Source organism: Pieris napi, chromosome 12, assembly GCF_905475465.1.
Source record: "Pieris napi chromosome 12, ilPieNapi1.2, whole genome shotgun sequence".
Taxonomy (NCBI): Eukaryota; Metazoa; Arthropoda; class Insecta; order Lepidoptera; family Pieridae; genus Pieris; species Pieris napi.
The window spans coordinates 7,048,018-7,067,865 of NC_062245.1; the positions used below are offsets into that span (position 1 = coordinate 7,048,018).

General features: G+C 36.2%; 1 protein-coding gene across 4 annotated transcripts; it reads right to left on the reverse strand.

The window, feature by feature from the left end:
- Positions 1 to 1,224: 1,224 nt before the first annotated feature.
- On the reverse strand, positions 1,225 to 18,156 carry LOC125054520 (myrosinase 1-like). Of its 4 annotated transcripts, none has more exons than XM_047656475.1 (7): positions 18,051 to 18,156; positions 17,658 to 17,788; positions 16,681 to 17,351; positions 9,906 to 10,105; positions 9,163 to 9,271; positions 8,574 to 8,812; positions 1,225 to 1,678 (listed from the first exon to the last, which is right to left on the reverse strand). In XM_047656475.1, the coding sequence occupies exons 1-7, from the start codon at positions 18,080 to 18,082 to the stop codon at positions 1,513 to 1,515; spliced, it is 1,548 nt and encodes a 515-aa protein (XP_047512431.1). In that variant the 5' UTR covers positions 18,083 to 18,156; the 3' UTR covers positions 1,225 to 1,512. The 4 variants fall into 4 exon arrangements, with proteins under 4 accessions (XP_047512431.1, XP_047512429.1, XP_047512430.1 ...); XM_047656473.1 differs by lacking the exons at positions 16,681 to 17,351; positions 17,658 to 17,788 and adding exons at positions 10,306 to 10,976; positions 11,257 to 11,387 and having other exon boundaries at positions 18,051 to 18,096; XM_047656474.1 differs by lacking the exons at positions 16,681 to 17,351; positions 17,658 to 17,788; positions 18,051 to 18,156 and adding exons at positions 10,306 to 10,976; positions 11,257 to 11,387; positions 11,558 to 11,653.
- Between the last annotated feature and the right edge of the window lie 1,692 nt (positions 18,157 to 19,848).

Below are 19,848 nucleotides of genomic sequence, written 5' to 3' on the forward strand. Positions count from 1 at the left end.
GACAAATAGAAAATATTTTTGAAGTGAAACTTCTTTATCGGGGTTGGAAAAAAATTTAGTGTAACATTTTTTCGTTACGCGTCACATTTTTCGGTTACGCGCCATGTTGCTTTTGGAAGTGAAACTTCTTTATCGGCGTTGGAATGAAAGTTCTTTATCGACGTATCGGAGAAATTTAGTAGCAAATCGTCACGTTTATATTATTTATTATTGAAGTAAAACTTCTTTTGGGGGTTGGAAAAAAATTTAGTGTAACATTTTTCGGTTACGCGTCACATGTTTCGGTTACGCGTCACATTTGACCGTTACGCGCGTCTTTTTCTCGTCCCTACCACGGTTGATTCGAAGAGATTCTAAACCATTAATAACAAAAATTTATAATAACTATAACAATGATACTAAAAATTATATTACAATTTATGAAATTCTGTAATAATCTTAGTGGTAATAAGGTAAAATGAAATAATTGTATTATTTGTATTCTAGTCTGTGATATTAAAAGCCTTTTGTTAAACTTTATTTAACCAATTTCTGTAAAGTTAGTTGCATATAGATATTTTTTCGAAAAATAAGGTCATAAAGAAGTTTCACTTCTAACGTGTGTACACTAACTAGTACACGCACATTTTTTTTAAACAACCAGTTCCTTAATCAGTTGTACATTATTGACTACGTATGTATTTAATATTTCTACAAAAGAGGAGGTCTGAAGAACTAATAGAACTGTGTCATAATTTAGCCAATATTGTAATAGGTAAAGCAGATTTGTCTTAAGAATTAGATGAATTAGAGGCAGCTGCAGAAATGCTTTGTCTAGAGGAAACACAAGTCACAGAGAATGAGATGTCTTTAAAAATGGCCGCAATGTCTCTCTATTACCTAAATCAAAGGGAAATGCAGCATTTTATAGCGATAGTTCATTATCTAGTAGCAATTCCTCAGATTCGTCAGATCTTGATTCTGATGATGATTCATCTTCCAGTAGTGATCCATCAGAATTATTGTCAATACAAGATAAATTTGTGATAAGGACTGATTAGCATTATAATCTTATAGCAATTACTATTTTTCTACTAAACAATGTATTTTTATGTGTTTGACTTAGAGTGTGATGTGATGAATGAAATTTAAAATACAATTTTTTATACATGTGTCTACTGTATAGATTTCAAAATGTTAATTTAAATGACGTAAAATATTTTTCAATATAAAATAAAGCTCGAATTGTTTAAATCTCCTTTTATTGTGTCAATTTCAAAAAACAAGTTTCTGCTTAAATATTTACATAATTCAGCTTCAAAATACATAAATTGTAGATATTTGTTGGCCTCAGTTAATGTTTTTGGGTCAATTAAAAAAATTGCCAAAGAACATAAAGCTAATTTATTATGGTGCCATATTTTGTACCATATTTTTTAAACTAATATAGCACTTTCCAAACATAGTTTTTGCACATTATAATTTAATTACCAAATAATATTCAAATCTGCCACAACTAATTATTAATAGGAATTAACTTTTTATATCAGCTATTGACGCATCTGTCGCAAGGTCTGGGTTGTATGATGGATCTACAGTTCTTGTGCGAACGATCTCTTTGTAAACAAGTGCCGAGTATTTGGGTTTCCTTGTCTTCTCTGGATCATTCTGGTCGATTTCATAAAGCCCAAAACGTACGCTGAAATGGATGAAAGCTGTTATCAGCGAAATATTTTTTGAATAATTTGTTACGGACAACGAATAATACAGTTTATAAAGCCGCCGACCGAAGCTGCAAGCCAGATGTTATTCTTGGAAACGGTCGGCGGGTGCGCAGGTAGCGTCGGTCCCTTTAACCAGCGTGTTATTTTAGAATTAGTTTTAAGTTTTAATTTTGTATAGTCAGATAGATTTACGCAGCCGTGCCGGACGGACGTTAGTTATAAGCTCGCTCCGCATTATTTTGTATCACCATCACTAACGTTCGGCCAATAAACATAACATTTATAATTCCACTCCGAGTTTCATTTCAAGAATAGCGGCGGTGGTCAGATCGACATCGTACGCTTATAGTTTGGTCCTTCGAGAAGCCGGATAACCAGAAGAATAATACTCTACGCATCGACGCCGAGAAGAAGGAAGATTTTACCTGCGATCCCAGGAAGATTTTCATCGGCAGTACTACCTGCGATCCCAGGAGTACGTGCAGAGGGTTGACTTCATCGCCTGTACAAAGTGACTCGCCGCATCGACGTATTGCTGCTGTGGGTCACTGAAGGAAAGCATTATCCACCAGTTCATGGAAGCGAAGAACACAATCGACTTCAAAATGAACACAAGAAGCCGACAAGCTAGGAGGGCAGAAGAAATCGATGAAGATGTACGGACAGAATACATGCCGTTAGAATCACCATCGAAAGTACTACAACGAAGACTAGCCGATATTACACACGACAGGGAGTCAGTTGAATCAATACGGAGGAATGAAGCCGTTGATTCAAAGTTGTTACCTGTGGGTTCAGCATCACAGACCTCTAGAAATACGATGAGGTCGAAAGCATCCCGTGTAAGGCAAGCTGAATATGAAGTCCAAAAACGCTTGGTCGCATTAGAAAAAGAACATTTAAGAAAAAAGTTCGAATTAAAGAAGCAGGAGATGGAACAAGAGATGGAGCTTGAAATGAAATTGTTAAAGAAGCAAATCGCTGTTGACTTACCCAGAGCAGACGACGAAGAGAGTATCGTCGAATGCTTGCCAGAACAGCGGAACGGAAACAACTCCGCTGCTATGGTAGATAGATGGCTAAGAAGTCATAGCGGCGTGAATAATCTATCTCAAGGTGATAGGGAAGAAGACACAGCGCTCCCAGAACGCGTGGAGCCATTGAAATACAATGTGTCGTGGGAAAAAGAACGGCCCATATCACCTATCGAAGAGGCCTCCGTGCCGAGAACGCGATCCCATGATCAAGGGATGGAACGGCTCATCGGAGCCTTTGAAAAAATTGCTACAAACAGACCCCCTGTACGACATGCTCAAGATCTGCCGCAGTTTAACGGGAATGTCTGCGACTGGCTCTACTTTAAAGTTGCTTATGAAGACTCCACGAAGCTCTACAAATACTCTAAAGCGGAAAACATGGCAAGATTACGCACATGTCTTACGGGAGCCGCTAAAGAAACAGTCGCCGTATTATTGAGTACTGCTTGCGATCCCGAGCTTATTATGAATGCACTAGATCAGTGTTATGGCCGACCGGAGATCATAATTGATAAAGCGCTGGAAGAAATAAAGCGATTACCCAGACCGGGATATACAGCGGTTGAATTTAACCAGTTTGCAATAAAAGTGCAAAACATCGCGTGGCTATTGAAAAGTGTAAACGATCGTAGCTACACGAGTAACGGTGCCTTAATCCGAGAAATAGTGTCTAAACTTAACCTGCACTATCAGGCTAGATGGACGGACTACGGTAAGGCTAATAGTAATGAGAAAGAACCAATTCTCATTACGCTCTCAAAATACCTCTTAGAAGAAGCGAGCTTACAACTCACTTTCAACTATAGCCGTAAGATAGAAACAGCGACATCGCTAGGTACAAGTAAACCTAGATCAAAAACGAATGAGCGCGTTTACTCAACACAGAAGAAACTCAGATGCCTATGCTGTAACGGCAACCATCATGCAACTCATTGTGAAGAGTTTTTGAAAATGAATCTAAATCAACGATGGGATAGATTGAGAGAAACGAAGGCATGTTTTTTGTGCCTAGAAGAATATCACCGACGATCACAGTGCAGGAAAAAGCGATGTGGTATTGATGGGTGTGAAAAAGCTCACCATAAGTTGTTGCATTGGGTAGAACACAAACCACAACAACAACCATTGTTGGTGCAACCATCAACATCTAACTCAGAGGCTGAAGTTGTTATGTCGACCTCTGTGACTGCAAAGGATGAATGTCAAGCCGTCTTACTGAAAGTATGTCCCGTAACTGTGAGAGGCCGAAATGGAAAGATCGTAAAAACTCATGCCCTACTGGACGAAGGTTCGACTATTACAATTATCGCGGAAAAGTTAGCCCACGAATTAGGTGTGAGCGGGCCAAGCAAGCCGCTAAAAATTCAAGGAGTTAGTTCTCAAACAAAAGATTTTGAGAGCCAACACGTCAAAATTGACATCAGTCGCTACGACGGAGGGGCTAATTACACTTTGAAAGCGCGAACGATGCGTGATTTCGATATTGGTAGCCAAAGAATTAGCGCGGATAATTTGCGCTACAAACACTTAGTTAAGTTACCACTCCAACAAATGATTGGCGAAGCTAAACCACAATTGTTAATTGGAGCAGACAATTGGCATCTCATCGTTTCCAGAAAAGTATACAGTGGGAAGAAAAATGAACCGGCTGCATCTTTAACACGATTAGGCTGGATTTTACATGGTACAGCACCTATACGAAGTTTAATAGAAGACAACGAACGTGTTTTACACTGCATAAAAAAGGCGGCAGAAATCGACGTTTGAAGACGACAGAAACAACAGATGAGCGTCTAGAGGCGATATTAAAACAAAGTTTTGCAATAGATGCCTTGGGTATAAATAATAAAAAAAGGTTAACAAGTGCCGACGCACGTGCAGTTCAATTGTTCAACAAAACAATAGAGAAACGGGAAAGGCGTTACTACCTGGGATTGCCGTGGAAGACTGATAACACGAAATTCCCAGAAAGCTATAATATGGCATTTAAGCGGCTTAAAAGCATTGAACGGAAAATGGATCAGTCGTACGAGTTTAAACAGTCATATACAAAACAAATAAATAATCTGTTGGAGAAGAATTACGCCCGCCCTGTTGAAGGAACCAGAATATTGACATCAAAAGAGTGGTACTTACCTCATTTTGCTGTAACCAACCCTAATAAACCGGGTAAAGTTCGTCTAGTATTTGATGCAGCGGCAAGATCAAATGAAGTATGCTTGAACGATGAGCTGCTAGATGGGCCAGACTTATTGCAATCATTGCCTGGTATATTATTTATGTTTCGCGAGAGAAAATACGCGACAACAGCCGACATTAGAGAAATGTTCCTGCAGATTAAAGTGAACGAAGACGATCAAGTTGCTCAAAAGTTTCTATGGCGGGGTGAAAATCGAGATAAGCCCCCAAAAGAATACGTAATGACTTCATTGATATTTGGCGCTAAGAGCTCGCCATTTCTAGCACACAGCGTAAGGGATTACAACGCTTCGTGCTACCGTACTACACATCCAAACGCTTATAATGCTATTACAAAAAATCATTATATGGATGACTACGTAGATAGCTTTGATACCGAAGACGAAGCCATAAAAACAATGCAAGAAGTGATTGAAGTTCATAGCTATGCCGGGTTTACATTGGCTGGATGGAATTCAAACTCACAAAGGATAGTGGAAGCTACGCCTACTGAGCTTCGCTCTACAAGCCCCAAAGAGTTGGGAACCACACCCTTGTATTATGAGAAGACATTAGGAATAATATGGGAGGCCGCAGAAGATGTACTTTCCTTTAACACAAGCCTCCACAGAGTTCCTCAAGAAGTGAAGCAGGGAATTAGGCAACCGACTAAAAGAGAAGCTTTAGGAGCCGTTATGTCAGTTTTTGATCCGTTAGGGTTAATAAGTTATTATACCGTAACGGCGAAAATAATTCTACAACAGTTATGGAGATTGAAGACAGGATGGGATGAAGAAATTCCTACTGACCAAGCTTCGGAGTTTAAACAATGGTTGTGTCAGTTAGAAAATGTAAAAACACTGAAGATACCTAGATGGTATAATTACACGAGGGGAGCTGAGCTACAATTGCATGTATTCTGTGACGCATCTGAACAAGCACATGCGAGCGTGGCATATTGCCGAATTGGAACCGATGTAATTGACGTCAGACTCATCACAGCAAAAGCACGGGTGGCACCTATTAAGTCACAGAGTATACCGCGGCTAGAACTACAGGCAGCCCTTATCGGAGCGAGATTAGCTGTGGCCATTAGAGAAGGTCACAGAATTGAACCAAACAAGATCGTGCTATGGACGGATTCAACGACGGTATTACAGTGGATCAGAAATGATAAAGCAAGGCACCCACCTTTTGTAGCACATAGATTGACTGAAATCACTGAAACAACGGATGCTAGTCAATGGCGTTGGGTTCCAACTAGGGAAAATGTAGCGGATGATGCTACAAGAATAACGTTGGACCATAAAACCGACAACGACCGGTGGTTTGTGGGACCAGCGCTCCTTTACGGGCCTGAAGAAACATGGCCAAAAGAAAGCTGCGAGCCACAAGTGCTGACTTTGACCGTAATCGAAAGGAGAGCCAACAGAAACGATCTACCAGATATAGAGAGATTCTCGCAGTATGAACGGCTGATTAGAGCCACAGCTTACGTCCAACTATTTATACGCAAGCTTAAGGATCGCAGTACCCGATTAAGCGTAAGCGACTTAAAAGATGCGGAACTGGCATGGGTACGCGAGGCGCAGAATCAAAGCTTCCAAGACGAAATCGACACCTTGAAGAAGGGGAAGCCAATCAAGAAAACAAGTCGTTTGGCTAAATACGACCCTTTTCTCGATGAATATGGATTACTGCGTGTACGTGGGCGGTTACAAACACCGATAGCAGAGGAGACGAGAAATCCCATTCTATTAGATGGGCGTCATAAGTTTACAAAGTTGATCGTTATGAAAGAGCATAGAAGGGCGCTGCACACTAACAACGAACGCGTCGTGAACGATCTTCGACAGAAATATTGTATACTGCGACTTCGGCCTACGGTGCGTAGTATCGCCCGTAGCTGTATATTGTGTGTGCTTCGAAAAAAGGCGCCAACAAAACCTAACTTTGGCTTACTACCTAGAGTTCGAACCGAAGCTCATATTCGACCATTTACAAATTGTGGAATGGACTATTTCGGCCCAATTTGTGTAACGATAGGACGCCGTCATGAAAAGCGATGGGGAGCAATATTTACGTGTCTAAGTACAAGAGCTGTACATATTGAGATAGTTGCATCGCTTTCTACGGACTCGGCTCTGATGGCACTAAGAAGAATGGCGGCGCGACGAGGTTGGCCGCAAATTATATATTCTGATAATGCGACCAACTTCAAAGGCGCAGACTTAGAACTGAGGAAAGCGATGGAAAAATGGACTCCAGAGATCGAGAATTTATGTCTAGTTCAACGGACAGAATGGCGATACATTGCTCCAGGAGCCCCGCATCAAGGCGGTGCATGGGAACGCTTAATAAGAACAATAAAAGACGCCATTAGAATCGTCTTGACAGAGAAGTACCCTAAGGAGGAAACTTTCAGCACGCTTATGACTGAAATAGAGTACAGTGTGAACGCAAGGCCACTAACGCACGTTCCAGTAAATCCGGACGACCCAGAGGCTTTAACTCCAAATCATTTTCTGCTTGGAGCTCCAGACACAATGCCTATATTAGGCACCTCACCACACGTTACTAAAAGAACGTGGAAGACGGCGCAAGCATTAGCCGATGAATTCTGGCGAAGATGGGTTAAGGAATATCTTCCTACTTTAAACGCCCGGGGACACACGCCAAGAATGAAAAGCCCTGTAAAGATCGGCGATGTGGTCATCATTATGGATCCCTTGCTGCCGCGCAATGTTTGGCCGCGGGGAATTGTTACGAAAACGCATAGAGGGCCTGATGGAGAAACCCGATCAGTAGAAGTGGAAACGAAACTTCATAAGCTGAGACGACCAGTGACGCGCATCGTTGTCCTACCTACGGAAAGCTTCACGTCATAGGAAGGTTTCGCTGAGGGGAGACTGTTACGGACAACGAATAATACAGTTTATAAAGCCGCCGACCGAAGCTGCAAGCCAGATGTTATTCTTGGAAACGGTCGGCGGGTGCGCAGGTAGCGTCGGTCCCTTTAACCAGCGTGTTATTTTAGAATTAGTTTTAAGTTTTAATTTTGTATAGTCAGATAGATTTACGCAGCCGTGCCGGACGGACGTTAGTTATAAGCTCGCTCCGCATTATTTTGTATCACCATCACTAACGTTCGGCCAATAAACATAACATTTATAATTCCACTCCGAGTTTCATTTCAAGAATAGCGGCGGTGGTCAGATCGACATCGTACGCTTATAAATTAGAATAAATTAACCCTGATATTTGTGTACTTATATAAGTTTTTATCCTTCTTCTATCCTTGTGAAGTCCAATAATCTTAATATATATTTGTTTCGGGTCATATAAATTGAATCAATAATTTTTTTTGACTGGTACTATAAGATTTAATGACGAAAGTAATAATTGATTCAGTTTATCAATTCGTTAATGTACACTTTCAACTCAAGTCCCTATTAATAAGAGCGTCGCTAGCCTTTGGTCAAAATAGGCGAGGGGGGCTACATGAAGTATGGATTACTTGCAACTTGAGTATCATAGTTCTTCACCTACTAATAAAAAACACTTTAAAACAAAGGTATTAGTCCTACGTAACGCAATTGAATCTCTGCTGTCCCTCCCCGCACTCCTATTAATGTACCTCTAGTACCATAGTCACCTGTAGCCAACCTCCCATTCGAAGTTATCAATAAGGCTCCAGGCACAGTAACCCTTGACATTAACGCCATCATCAATAGCGTCGAGTACACCATTTAAATATTCTCTATAATAATCAGCTCTATCAGTGTCATTCCGCTCAGTTGCTGTCCCGAAACCATTCTCTGTAATATACACCGTAGGGTTGTTGTATGTGTCCTTAATATATCCTAACAGTTTGCGTAATCCTTGGCCGTATCTCTGAAATAACGATTCTTTGAATTTAATAGATTCTTGTATTTTATCTGGAAAACACTTATACGTAGAAGTTGATTAAAGTAACAATTAGCTACATTTAAACCTATTAATTGGGTAAATAGGGTTATTTAATGTTAATTAGTTTTTGGTTTTGACAAAAGGATTGATTCTATAAAAAAATCAATCAATATGTCTTTATATTGCTACATAGTACATATAATTGGGAAGTCTCACAGACTCCTGAACTATTTAGTAAAAGCTCTCATTACATCAGGAGTGTGGGTTCCATGTTTGTTATGTAATCTAAGTTTAGAACAATAAAAAAAAATTACGTATTCATTAAGAATACTTACATATGTCCATCCAGCCGGGTTAATATACCAATTGGGATCGGGGAAGGTTCCTACTTGGAGGTCATCAGTAAAAGAAGGTTCCGTATATATTCCAGTTACAGAAGAATTCCTGTAGTTAATAATTGTATTAAGGTATAAGTACATAAAAATCGAGTAGAATGGCGATTAGAAAAGTTTAATGAAACGAAAAGTTTTGCATTTTTGTCTATGTGTATGGCCACGTTATCTTTAAAACTGAAACTAAATTTTATTTTAAATGACTGTCCTTATGATGTTTTAAAAACAAAAGGATTCCGGCGCAATGTATTTTTATATTTAATAACGAATGTTTGACCATATCAGAAAGTGGTATATTATTTCTAACCAAACTTTCTAACCTAACCTAACTATTAACCTATTAATTCATCTGGCCAAACAATTTCATTATTTATTATTTACAATATTTCCGACGGCGGATATATTCCTCCGTCAAAGGCCGGCAACGCACCTACTATCATGGGTGTCCATGGGCTGCGATGACTGCCCTTTTTTGCGTTCCGTAGAATCGTTTGCCCCTATCATATAAGAAAAAACCTACTAGGTACGAAAGACTATCATTTTGTGAGATGGATAGCACATCATGATCTGCCCAATGCTACGAATAAGTTTAATAGATTCTATTTTAACAAATATACTGGCGATTTTTTTAAATATGTACCACGCCAATGTTAATTATGAACAAATTTTCTTAAAGAATAAATTACCTATACACATAGGTACTGGAATAATGGTTTAGTCCGAAAAAGTCTGAAGTTCCCTTATTATTGTTAGCCTCCTCCTGAGTGAATGGTACTAATCGAGATTCATTTAGCCCTTGTCGTCTGCTTGCTTCTGCGACTAAATCGATCATTCTTTGTGGGTAATTGCCTGTCGCGGAAAATATTGGGTCTGCGTATTGTCCGAGCTACAAACAGTTAAAGATGTCTTTACCGGATTCAAACCCATTTTATCTGTCAAACTGGCAAAGTTCAGAGCATTTAGTTTATTTAGGTTTAATGTTGGACTTCACCTATAAATAATATATGAAAAAAAATATGGAGTGGTATGTAATGTCATTAGATATTTAGTAGGTAATTAATAATTGAAGAAGAAATAAAAACTTACATAGAAACTCATATAATCAGCGGTACCTTGAATATCATCAGGAGAATTAGAACCCGGCATAGCCATTTCAGAGTCCAATGTTATACCTATCACTCCTCCTTGGGTTGCTCTAAACTCCTTATCATATATGTGCCAAGCTTTCGCATTTGCTAGAATGATATTTCGTCCACATTCGTAGAAACCAATCCCTGGAGACCTGATTCTTGGCGCGTGAGATCCAGATGCGTAACCAAAGCTACAATGGATGTAGGGTTCGTTAATCGTGATCCAATGCTTTACCCTGTCTCCAAAGTTTTCAAATAAAACCCTGGAGTAATCTCCAAACCAATCAGCTATTTCCGCAGTCAACCAACCACCCTGCTCGTTCAGGTTCTGCGGCAGATCCCAATGGTATATTGTCACGAATGGGGTGATATCATTTGCCAGTAGTTCGTTTATTAAATCATTGTAATATGATACTCCTTCAGGGTTAACATAGTCTGCACGGCCGTAAGGTAATATTCTAGTCCATGCTATCGAAAATCTGTAAACGGATACACCCAATTCTTTGAGGATTTCAATGTCCTTCTTAAAAAAGTGGTATGAGTTGGCTGCAACATCCCCGTTGGTACCGTCCTTAATGTGACCAGGGTCTGTTCTTACTAAGTGATCCCACATTGACCATCCTTTTCCTGAATTAAACAAATTTAAATATTTATTTTATATTTCTGTGTTTTGTTTATTTACCAACGCTAATTCTAGTACAGTTCTGGAAGGTTCGATAGCCTAAATATATTTTTAGGATTATTATAAAAAATACAGAAAACCTTAAACGTACTGTAAGCCTGATTTAGTTAATGTTAAATTGGCATGATCAGGACAAAACATTCAGCGGCTATTTAAGACTTATTAGTACGTTTATAAATAAGGTAAGGTCTATAAAAAGATTTTGATACACTTAATTAAACCTACCTCCTTCATTCCAGGCTCCCTCAATTTGATAAGCCGAAGTTGCAGTTCCGAAAAAGAAGTCACTTGGGAATGTTCTCAAATTTTGTGTTTGTTTATCATATTGTACTGATGATCCACTAGTAGTAAAAATACTGGAATTTTAAAAACCAGTTGTAAATACACTAATAAGTACTTATAAAATTGTGAGCACCTTAAGAATAAATCGTATTCATTTAGAAAGTAGTTTATTAGATCTTTTTTAAATAGATTTTGTATTATTATATTTTTTGCAGAAACAAATAGCATTTTAAATGTTACTTACCATATCACCAAAATAAATAATTCGTAGAACATTGTAATCAGAACATTTGTGTGTTGAAAAAAAATGCAGTAAATATATAATATTTTTATCAAGATAAAACAGTATCTTGGTTCAATATTTATTTGTTTCTATCTAAATGGAGGGTAGTAAATTATATAATATTTAGGGATTTGTTTGCAATTTAAATAATAAAATAATTTAAGTCTCGTTATTGGAATGCTTATTTGTCAACAGTTTTAGCCCTAGTTTGATAATATGAATATAAATGTCTTCCTATACACACGCTTAGCTCTACCTTACCGTAAAATCAATAGGTACATCTTGATTCTACGATAAAATATTCCTAAGTAATGAAATTCATAGAAGTGCACCTAAATTTAATTATATATTTGCAAATCACTTTTCCTTCGTTTAATATAAGGGTCTAAAAATAATAGTAGGTGGTAGGTATATCTTTCAGATGAGAAACATTCAAAATTTTCATTTACATAATATCGCAATATTATCTAGAGTCTAGACCATAATGACATTAAGCACCAATTTACTAGACATCAATTTATATTTATTGGTTAATAAAAGATAATTATTTTCGGCTTAAATAAAGGATTTTACCACATAGTAGATGCTTGATAATACAGATTATCTTTAAAAACAGACTTGTAAATAATTTTACTTTTCTTTGTATTCCATTATTTGTATTCCAATTAATTTAACAACCACCAATTTATTATACAGCTCTTATCTTGTAAGAGATTTTACCGTCGGTTGAGACTAAGCGTAACGGAAGTCGCAACATTTTCATGTAGTGGTATTTTGTTAAATTTAGTACCTTGTCAAACTTGGCCAGTTATGAGTGTTGTTATATATTAATATTGCTATGTTAATATAATGTTAAGAGTTAGTATATTGAATGATGCGATGTTGTCGCGCTTACCAGGTAAGTACATGCCTACAGTATTTTAATGAATAGCGCCGAAATATCCACAGTCCAATTTTCGTTCAAATTGTTTTGCTAAAGGTTTGGTCAAACAGCGGGTGGGGCGGGACGGCGACGCGATGTTGATCGCGATGTGCAAATGCGTGAGAAACAAAAAAGTATTCAAAAAAAGTATCTGTTGGACATATAGAAAATAATTATTTTAAATAACCTATGTTTATACAAGTAATGATGCTAGGTACATCCTTAATCAGTTGTACATTAATGAAACATAAACATACGTATTTAATATTTATACAAAAGTGTAGGTCTGTAGAACTAATAGAACTGTGTCATAATTTAGCCAATATTGAAATAAGTAAAGCAGATTTGTCTTTAGAATTAGATGAATTAGAGGAAGCTGCAAAAATGGTATGTCAAGAGGAAATACAAGCCACAGAGAATGAAATTGCTTTAAAAATGGCCTCAATGTCTCTATTACCTAAATCAAAGGGAAATGCAATATTTTATAGCGATAGTTCATCATCTAGTAGCGATTCCTCAGATTCGTCAGATCTTGATTCACCTTCCAGTAGTGATACGTCAGAATTATTTTCAATACAAGATAAATTTGTGATAAGGAATGATTAGGATTATAATCTCATAGCAATTACTATTTTATTACTAAACAATTTATTTTTATGTGTTTGACTTAGAATGTGATGTGATTAGTGAAATTTAAAATACAAACAATGGTTTTTATTATTTTTTACACTTGTTGACATAAAATATTATTGTGAAGACGGGTTGACTGAAATGTTTCTCGATTTTTCCACAAGTTATAGACGATTTCAGAACCTAGGCTGAAATGTTTGATTTATGGCTGTTTCAGGAGAGTCTTTATCACATTGTAGAAAATTGTAATTTGCATAATGTTACCATCGTTTTCAGGAGGCTGAAACAGGCAGTTTTAGAACATGTGTAGTCCAGTGGTACAGTTTTCAGGAAACTCATTTTTAGGCGTTTTCAGGACCCGTCATACACCTTTGACGAAAAACATTTTTAGACCGAATTGAATTGTGCATTGTGCAACCGCTATTCAGTGCCAATAAACTGACTAGAGAGTTCTCGTATATATATTGTTCAAGATTATTCTCAGGGATATATAAGCGAACCGAAACGCGACCAATTAATTCAGTTTCAGTGCGATACCAATAGACTAACACCGAAGTGATATAGTGCGAATAGTGAAGACAAGTGATAAAGTACTGTGTGAATTGCGCATAATTGAAGTAACTAATGACAGTATATTGTGTGTGTTAATTAGTGTATAGTGCGTAATTTGTGGTTTTTAGTGTAAACAAATTTCTCGTAGATTTATTTAAAAATAAACCCTTGAAGAGATCTACGGCGTTTTCTATCGATCCTCCAGCTCGCAACAATTTTCATAATGTAAAATAAATCTCATATTTTTTAAAACACCTTTTATTGTGCCACTTTCAAAAACAAGATTCTGCTTAAATATTTACATAATTCAGCTCCAAAATACATAAATTGAAGATATTTTAAACCGAATGTATAATAATAATAATAATTTATAATTACTTGTTATAACTAAATGAATACCAGATTCTCTAATATACATAGGAAAATATATTCAATATGCATATAATACAAATTTTGGTTAAATGGCCTCAGTAAATGGGTCATATTTAAATATTTTTGGGTCAATTAAAAAAATGAAAAAGAACATAAAACTAATTTATTATGGTATCAGATTTTGTACCATATTTTTTTACTAATATAGCACTTGCCAAACATAGTTTTTGCACATTATAATTTAATTATCAAATAATATTAAAAACTGCTACGGCTAATACAAATAGGAATGAACTTTTTATATCTATTGACGCATCTGTCGGAAGGTCTGGATTGTATGATGGATCTACACTTCTTGTGCGAACGATCTCTTTGTAAACAAGTGCCGAGTACTTGGGTTTCCTTGTCTTCTCTGGATCATTCTGGTCGACTTCATAAAGCCCAAAACGTACGCTGAAATGGATGAAAGCTGTTATCAGCGAAATATTGTTCGAATAATTAGAATAAATTAACCCTGATATTTGTGTATATAAGTTTTTATCTATCCTTGTGAAGTCCAATAATCTTAATATGTATTTGTTTCGGGTCATATAAATTTAATCAATAATTTTTTTTACTAGTATTATAAGATTTGATGATGAAAGTAAATAATTGATTCAATTTATCAATTCGTTAATGTACACTTTCAACTCATGTCCCTATTAATAAGAGCGACGCTAGCCTTTGGTCAAAATAGGCGAGGGGGGCTACATGAAATATGGATTACTTGCAACTTGAGTATCATAGTTCTTCACCTACTAATAAAAAACACTGTAAAACAAAGGTATTCGTCCTACGTAACGCAATTGAATTCGCTGTCCCTCCCTGCACCACTGTTAATGTACCTCTAGTACGATAGTTACCTGTAGCCAACCGCCCATTCGAAGTTATCAATAAGACTCCAGGCACAGTAACCTTTCACATTGACGCCATCATCAATAGCGTCGAGTACACCATTTAAATATTCTCTATAATAATCGGCTCTATCAGTGTCATTCCGCTCAGTAGCTGTCCCGAAACCATTCTCCGTAATATAGACCGTAGGGTTATTGTATGTGTCCTTAATATATCCTAACAGTTTGCGTAATCCTTGGCCGTATCTCTGAAATAACAATTCTTTGAATTTAATAGATTCTTATATTTTATCTGGAAAACACTTATACGTAGAATTTGAGTAAAGTAACAATTAGCTACATTTAAACCTATTAATTGGGTAAATAGTGTTATTTAATGTTAATTAGACTTTGGTTTTGACAAAGGGATTGATTCTATAAAAAAACAAACAATATGTCTTTATATTGCTACAGTACATATAATTGGGAAGTCTCACAGACTCCTGAACTATTTAGTAAAAGCTCTCATTACATCAGGAGTCTGGGATGCATGTTTGTTATGTAAGTTTAGAACAATACATTACTATAACATATTCATTAAGAATACTTACATATGTCCAACCAGCCGGGTTTTTGTACCAATTGGGATCAGGGAAGGTTCCTACTTGGAGATCACCATTAAAAGAAGGTTCCGTATAAATTCCAGTTACAGAAGAATTCCTGTAGTTAATAATTGTATTGAGGTATACATAATAATCGAGTAGAATGGCGATTAGAAAAGTTTAATGAAACGAAAAGTTTTGCATTTTTGTCTATTTGTATGGCCACATTATCTTCAAAACTGAAACTAAATTTTATTTTAATTGACTGTCCTTATGATGTTTTAAAAACAAAAGAATTCCGGCGCAATGTATTTTTATATTTAATAACGAATGTTTGACCATATCAGAAAGTGGCGATACATAGCTGGTATATTATTTCTAACCAAACTTTCTAACCTAACCTAACTATTAACCTATTAATTCATCTGGCCAAACAATTTCATTGTTTATTATTTACAATATTTCCGACGACGGATATATTCCCCCATCAAAGGCCGGCAACGCACCTTCTATAATGGGTGTCCATGGGCTGCGATGACTACCCTGCTACCGTAGAATCGTTTGCCCCCTATCATATAAAAAAAAACCCACTACAAAAGACAATCATTTTGTGAGATGGACAGCACATCATGATTTGCCCAATGCTACGAATAAGTTCAATAGATTCTATTGTATCAAATATACTAGCAATGTTTTTAATAAGTAACACGCCAATGTTAATCATGAACAAATTTTCTTAAAGAATAAATTACCTATACACATAGGTACTGGAATAATGGTTTAGTCCGAAAAAGTCTGAAGTTCCCTTATTATTGTTAGCCTCCTCCTGAGTGAATGGTACTAATCGAGATTCATTTAGCCCTTGTTGTCTGCTTGCTTCTGTGACTAAATCGATCATTCTTTGTGGGTAATTGCCTGTCGCGGAAAATATTGGGTCTGCGTATTGTCCGAGCTAAAAAATTAAAACCCAATTTATCTGTCAAATTAGAAGAGTTAAGCGCATTTAGTTTATTTAGCTTTAATGTTGGACTTCACCTATAAATACCTAATATTTAAAAAAAACTATGGAGTGGTACGTAATGTCATTAGATATTCAGTAGGTAATTAATAAGTGAAGGAAAAATAAAAACGTACATAGAAACTCATATAATCAGCTGCAGCTTGAATATCATCAGGAGAATTAGAACCCGGCATAGCCATTGTGGAGTCCAATGTTATACCTATCACTCCTCCTTGGGTAGCTCTAAACTCCTTATCATATATGTGCCAAGCTTTCGCATTTGCTAGAATGATATTTCGTCCACATTCGTAGAAACCAACCCCTGGAGACCTGATTCTTGGCGCGTGAGACCCAGATGCGTAACCGAAGCTACAATGGATGTAGGGTTCGTTAATCGTGATCCAATGCTTCACCCTGTCTCCAAAGTTTTCAAATAAAACCCTGGAGTAATCTCCAAACCAGTCAGCTATTTCCGCAGTCAACCAACCACCCTGCTCGTTCAGGTTCTGCGGTAGATCCCAATGGTATATTGTCACGAATGGGGTGATATCATTTGCCAGGAGTTCGTTTATTAAGTTATTGTAATATGCTACTCCTTCAGGGTTAACATAATCTGCACGGCCGTAAGGTAATATTCTAGGCCAAGCTATCGAAAATCTGTAAACGGATACACCCAATTCTTTGAGGATTTCAACGTCCTTCTTATAAAAATGGTATGAGTTGGCTGCAACATCCCCGTTGGTGCCGTCTCTAATGTGATCAGGGTCTGTTCTTACCAAGTGATCCCACATTGACCATCCTTTACCTGAATTAAAAAAATTAAACTTTCTTAATTTTTCGGTGATTTTTTTATTTAACGACGCTAATTTAAGTACAGTTCTGCAAGGTAATTAGCGTGTGGATAAACTTAATCTATTTTTAGGATTAATATAAAAAAAAATACAGAAAACCGTATGTGATTTAGGTAACGAATGTTGTGTCAAGATAATTTATTTTTAAATTGGCATCAGCCATCAGGACAAAACATTCAGCAGCTATTTAAGACTTATTAGTACGTTTATAAATAAGGTAAGGTCTATAAAAAGATTTTGATACACTTAATTAAACCTACCTCCTTCATTCCAGGCTCCCTCAATTTGATAAGCCGAAGTTGCAGTTCCGAAAAAGAAGTCACTTGGGAATGTTCTCAAATTTTGCGTTTGTTTATCATATCGTACTGATGATCCACTGGTAGTAAAAATACTGGAATGTTAAAAACGCGTTGTAAATACACTAATAATGTATTTCTGTAATATTGCTCGATTATAATTTTAGTGAACAACTTTATCATTCAATTTATAAATCTATAAATAAATAAATATGTATGTATGAAATTGTAAGCACCTTAATAAGAAATCCTATTAATTTACTTAAAAAAACGTAGGTTCTGAGATATTTTCTCAAAAAAATTATCTTTTTAATATATTTGTTTGCAGAAACAATTAACATTTTAAATGTTACTTACCATACCACGAAAATAAATAATTTATAGGACATTGTGATCAGACCGTTTGTGTGTTGAAAGAAATTGCAGGAAATATATAATATTTTTATCAAGATAAAACAGTATCTTTATTCAATTTTTATTTGTTTCTATCTAAATGGAGGGTAATAAATTATATAATATTTAGGGAAATGTTTGCACTTTAAATAATAAACTTAAGTAATAAAATTATAATCGTTGTCATCATCAGCCCTAGTTGGATAATCTTAATATATATAAATTACGCGTCACGTTGTTTGTCCGCTATGGACTACTAAACTACTTAACTGATTTAAATCAAATTTGCACATCGTGTGCAGTTTGATCTAACTTAAAAGATAGGATAGCTTACATGTTAATTTATGCTAAATTATTTTATTGCAAATTATTTGATTACTATTTGACAGTCACAATTCTAACCGATTGCGCTGTGTAGAAAGTAGCAACGTTTTAAATAAGCTACAATTTAATGGCATACATAACCACCAAAAAACCATGGTGGTACCCGTGATTGGTGTTATCGTACCGCTTCGCTTGAATAGTTTACTACTATGTAATATAACAGAAACCTTAGCCACAGCAACGCTTGGCCGAGTCTGCTAGTATGAATATAAATGTCTTAACCTACACGCTTAAACCTTACCTTAGAATCAAGACTTCTTGATTTAACGATAAGACATTCCTAGGTAATGGAATTCATTAAGGTGCACCTAAATTTTATAATGTGTTTGCAAATCACTTTGTTTTTGTTTAATATAAACGTCATACAATAATTGTAGGTATATTTCTTTAAGATGAACAACATTCAAAATTTTCATTTACATAATATCGCAATCTTATCTAGACCATAATGACCTTAAGCACCATTTACTAGACATCAATATATATTTATTGGATAATAAAAGATATTTATTTTTGGCTTAAATAAAGGATTTTACCACACAGTATGTTTGATAATACAGATTATCTCTAAAAACAGACTTGTAAATAATTTTATGTATGTAAATTACGATAAACTGACATCCGCGTATATAACTCATTTCTCGCGCAACGTATGAAAATTTAACAACCGCGACATAGATTTTTAAAGTATAAATAAATTCCCAGCGAATCAACTATTCATCTAAATGCCTGAGATTTCAGTAAATAAAAAGCAAATGGTGAGATTAAGACATAATATAGGTAAACACCTACCTTTATTACCGGTAGGTACTACCGTTGATACACAATACAACAATCTAAGTGATTGTATTAATAAAGAGTTCAACACCATCTTTACCCCAAAGAAAGTCTCTCATTCGCAGTGTAAATCGTTTAGTGATTGGGCGACAGCGGGAATTTATAAAAGTAGACAACGGTTGTATGACCTTTACGCTGAAAAGCATACAATCATAATGAAGAATTTATTCTTTATGTTCGAAATTATTCGAAATTATTTAAGAAAGTTTGTTACGCGGCCAAGTCCTTAAATATCAAAAACAAGATTAAAAACAGTACCAATAAAACTAAAATGACTTGGAAGATAATTGATAGTGAAACTGGAAGAGTCAGGGATCGCAATCAAGACATCGAACTATGTGTCGATAACACTATAATCAAATCTAACGAAGAGATAGCGATTGTTTTTGATAAGTACTTTTCTGACATTCCAATTTCGACTACTAAGTCTCTTCAATCATCTCCCGCCCTCGCTGAATCGCTGCTCAAAGATAATGTAAACGAGTGCAAGGTCAGTTTTACATTCCGACCCATTGGTGCCGACGATATAGTTAGGATATTT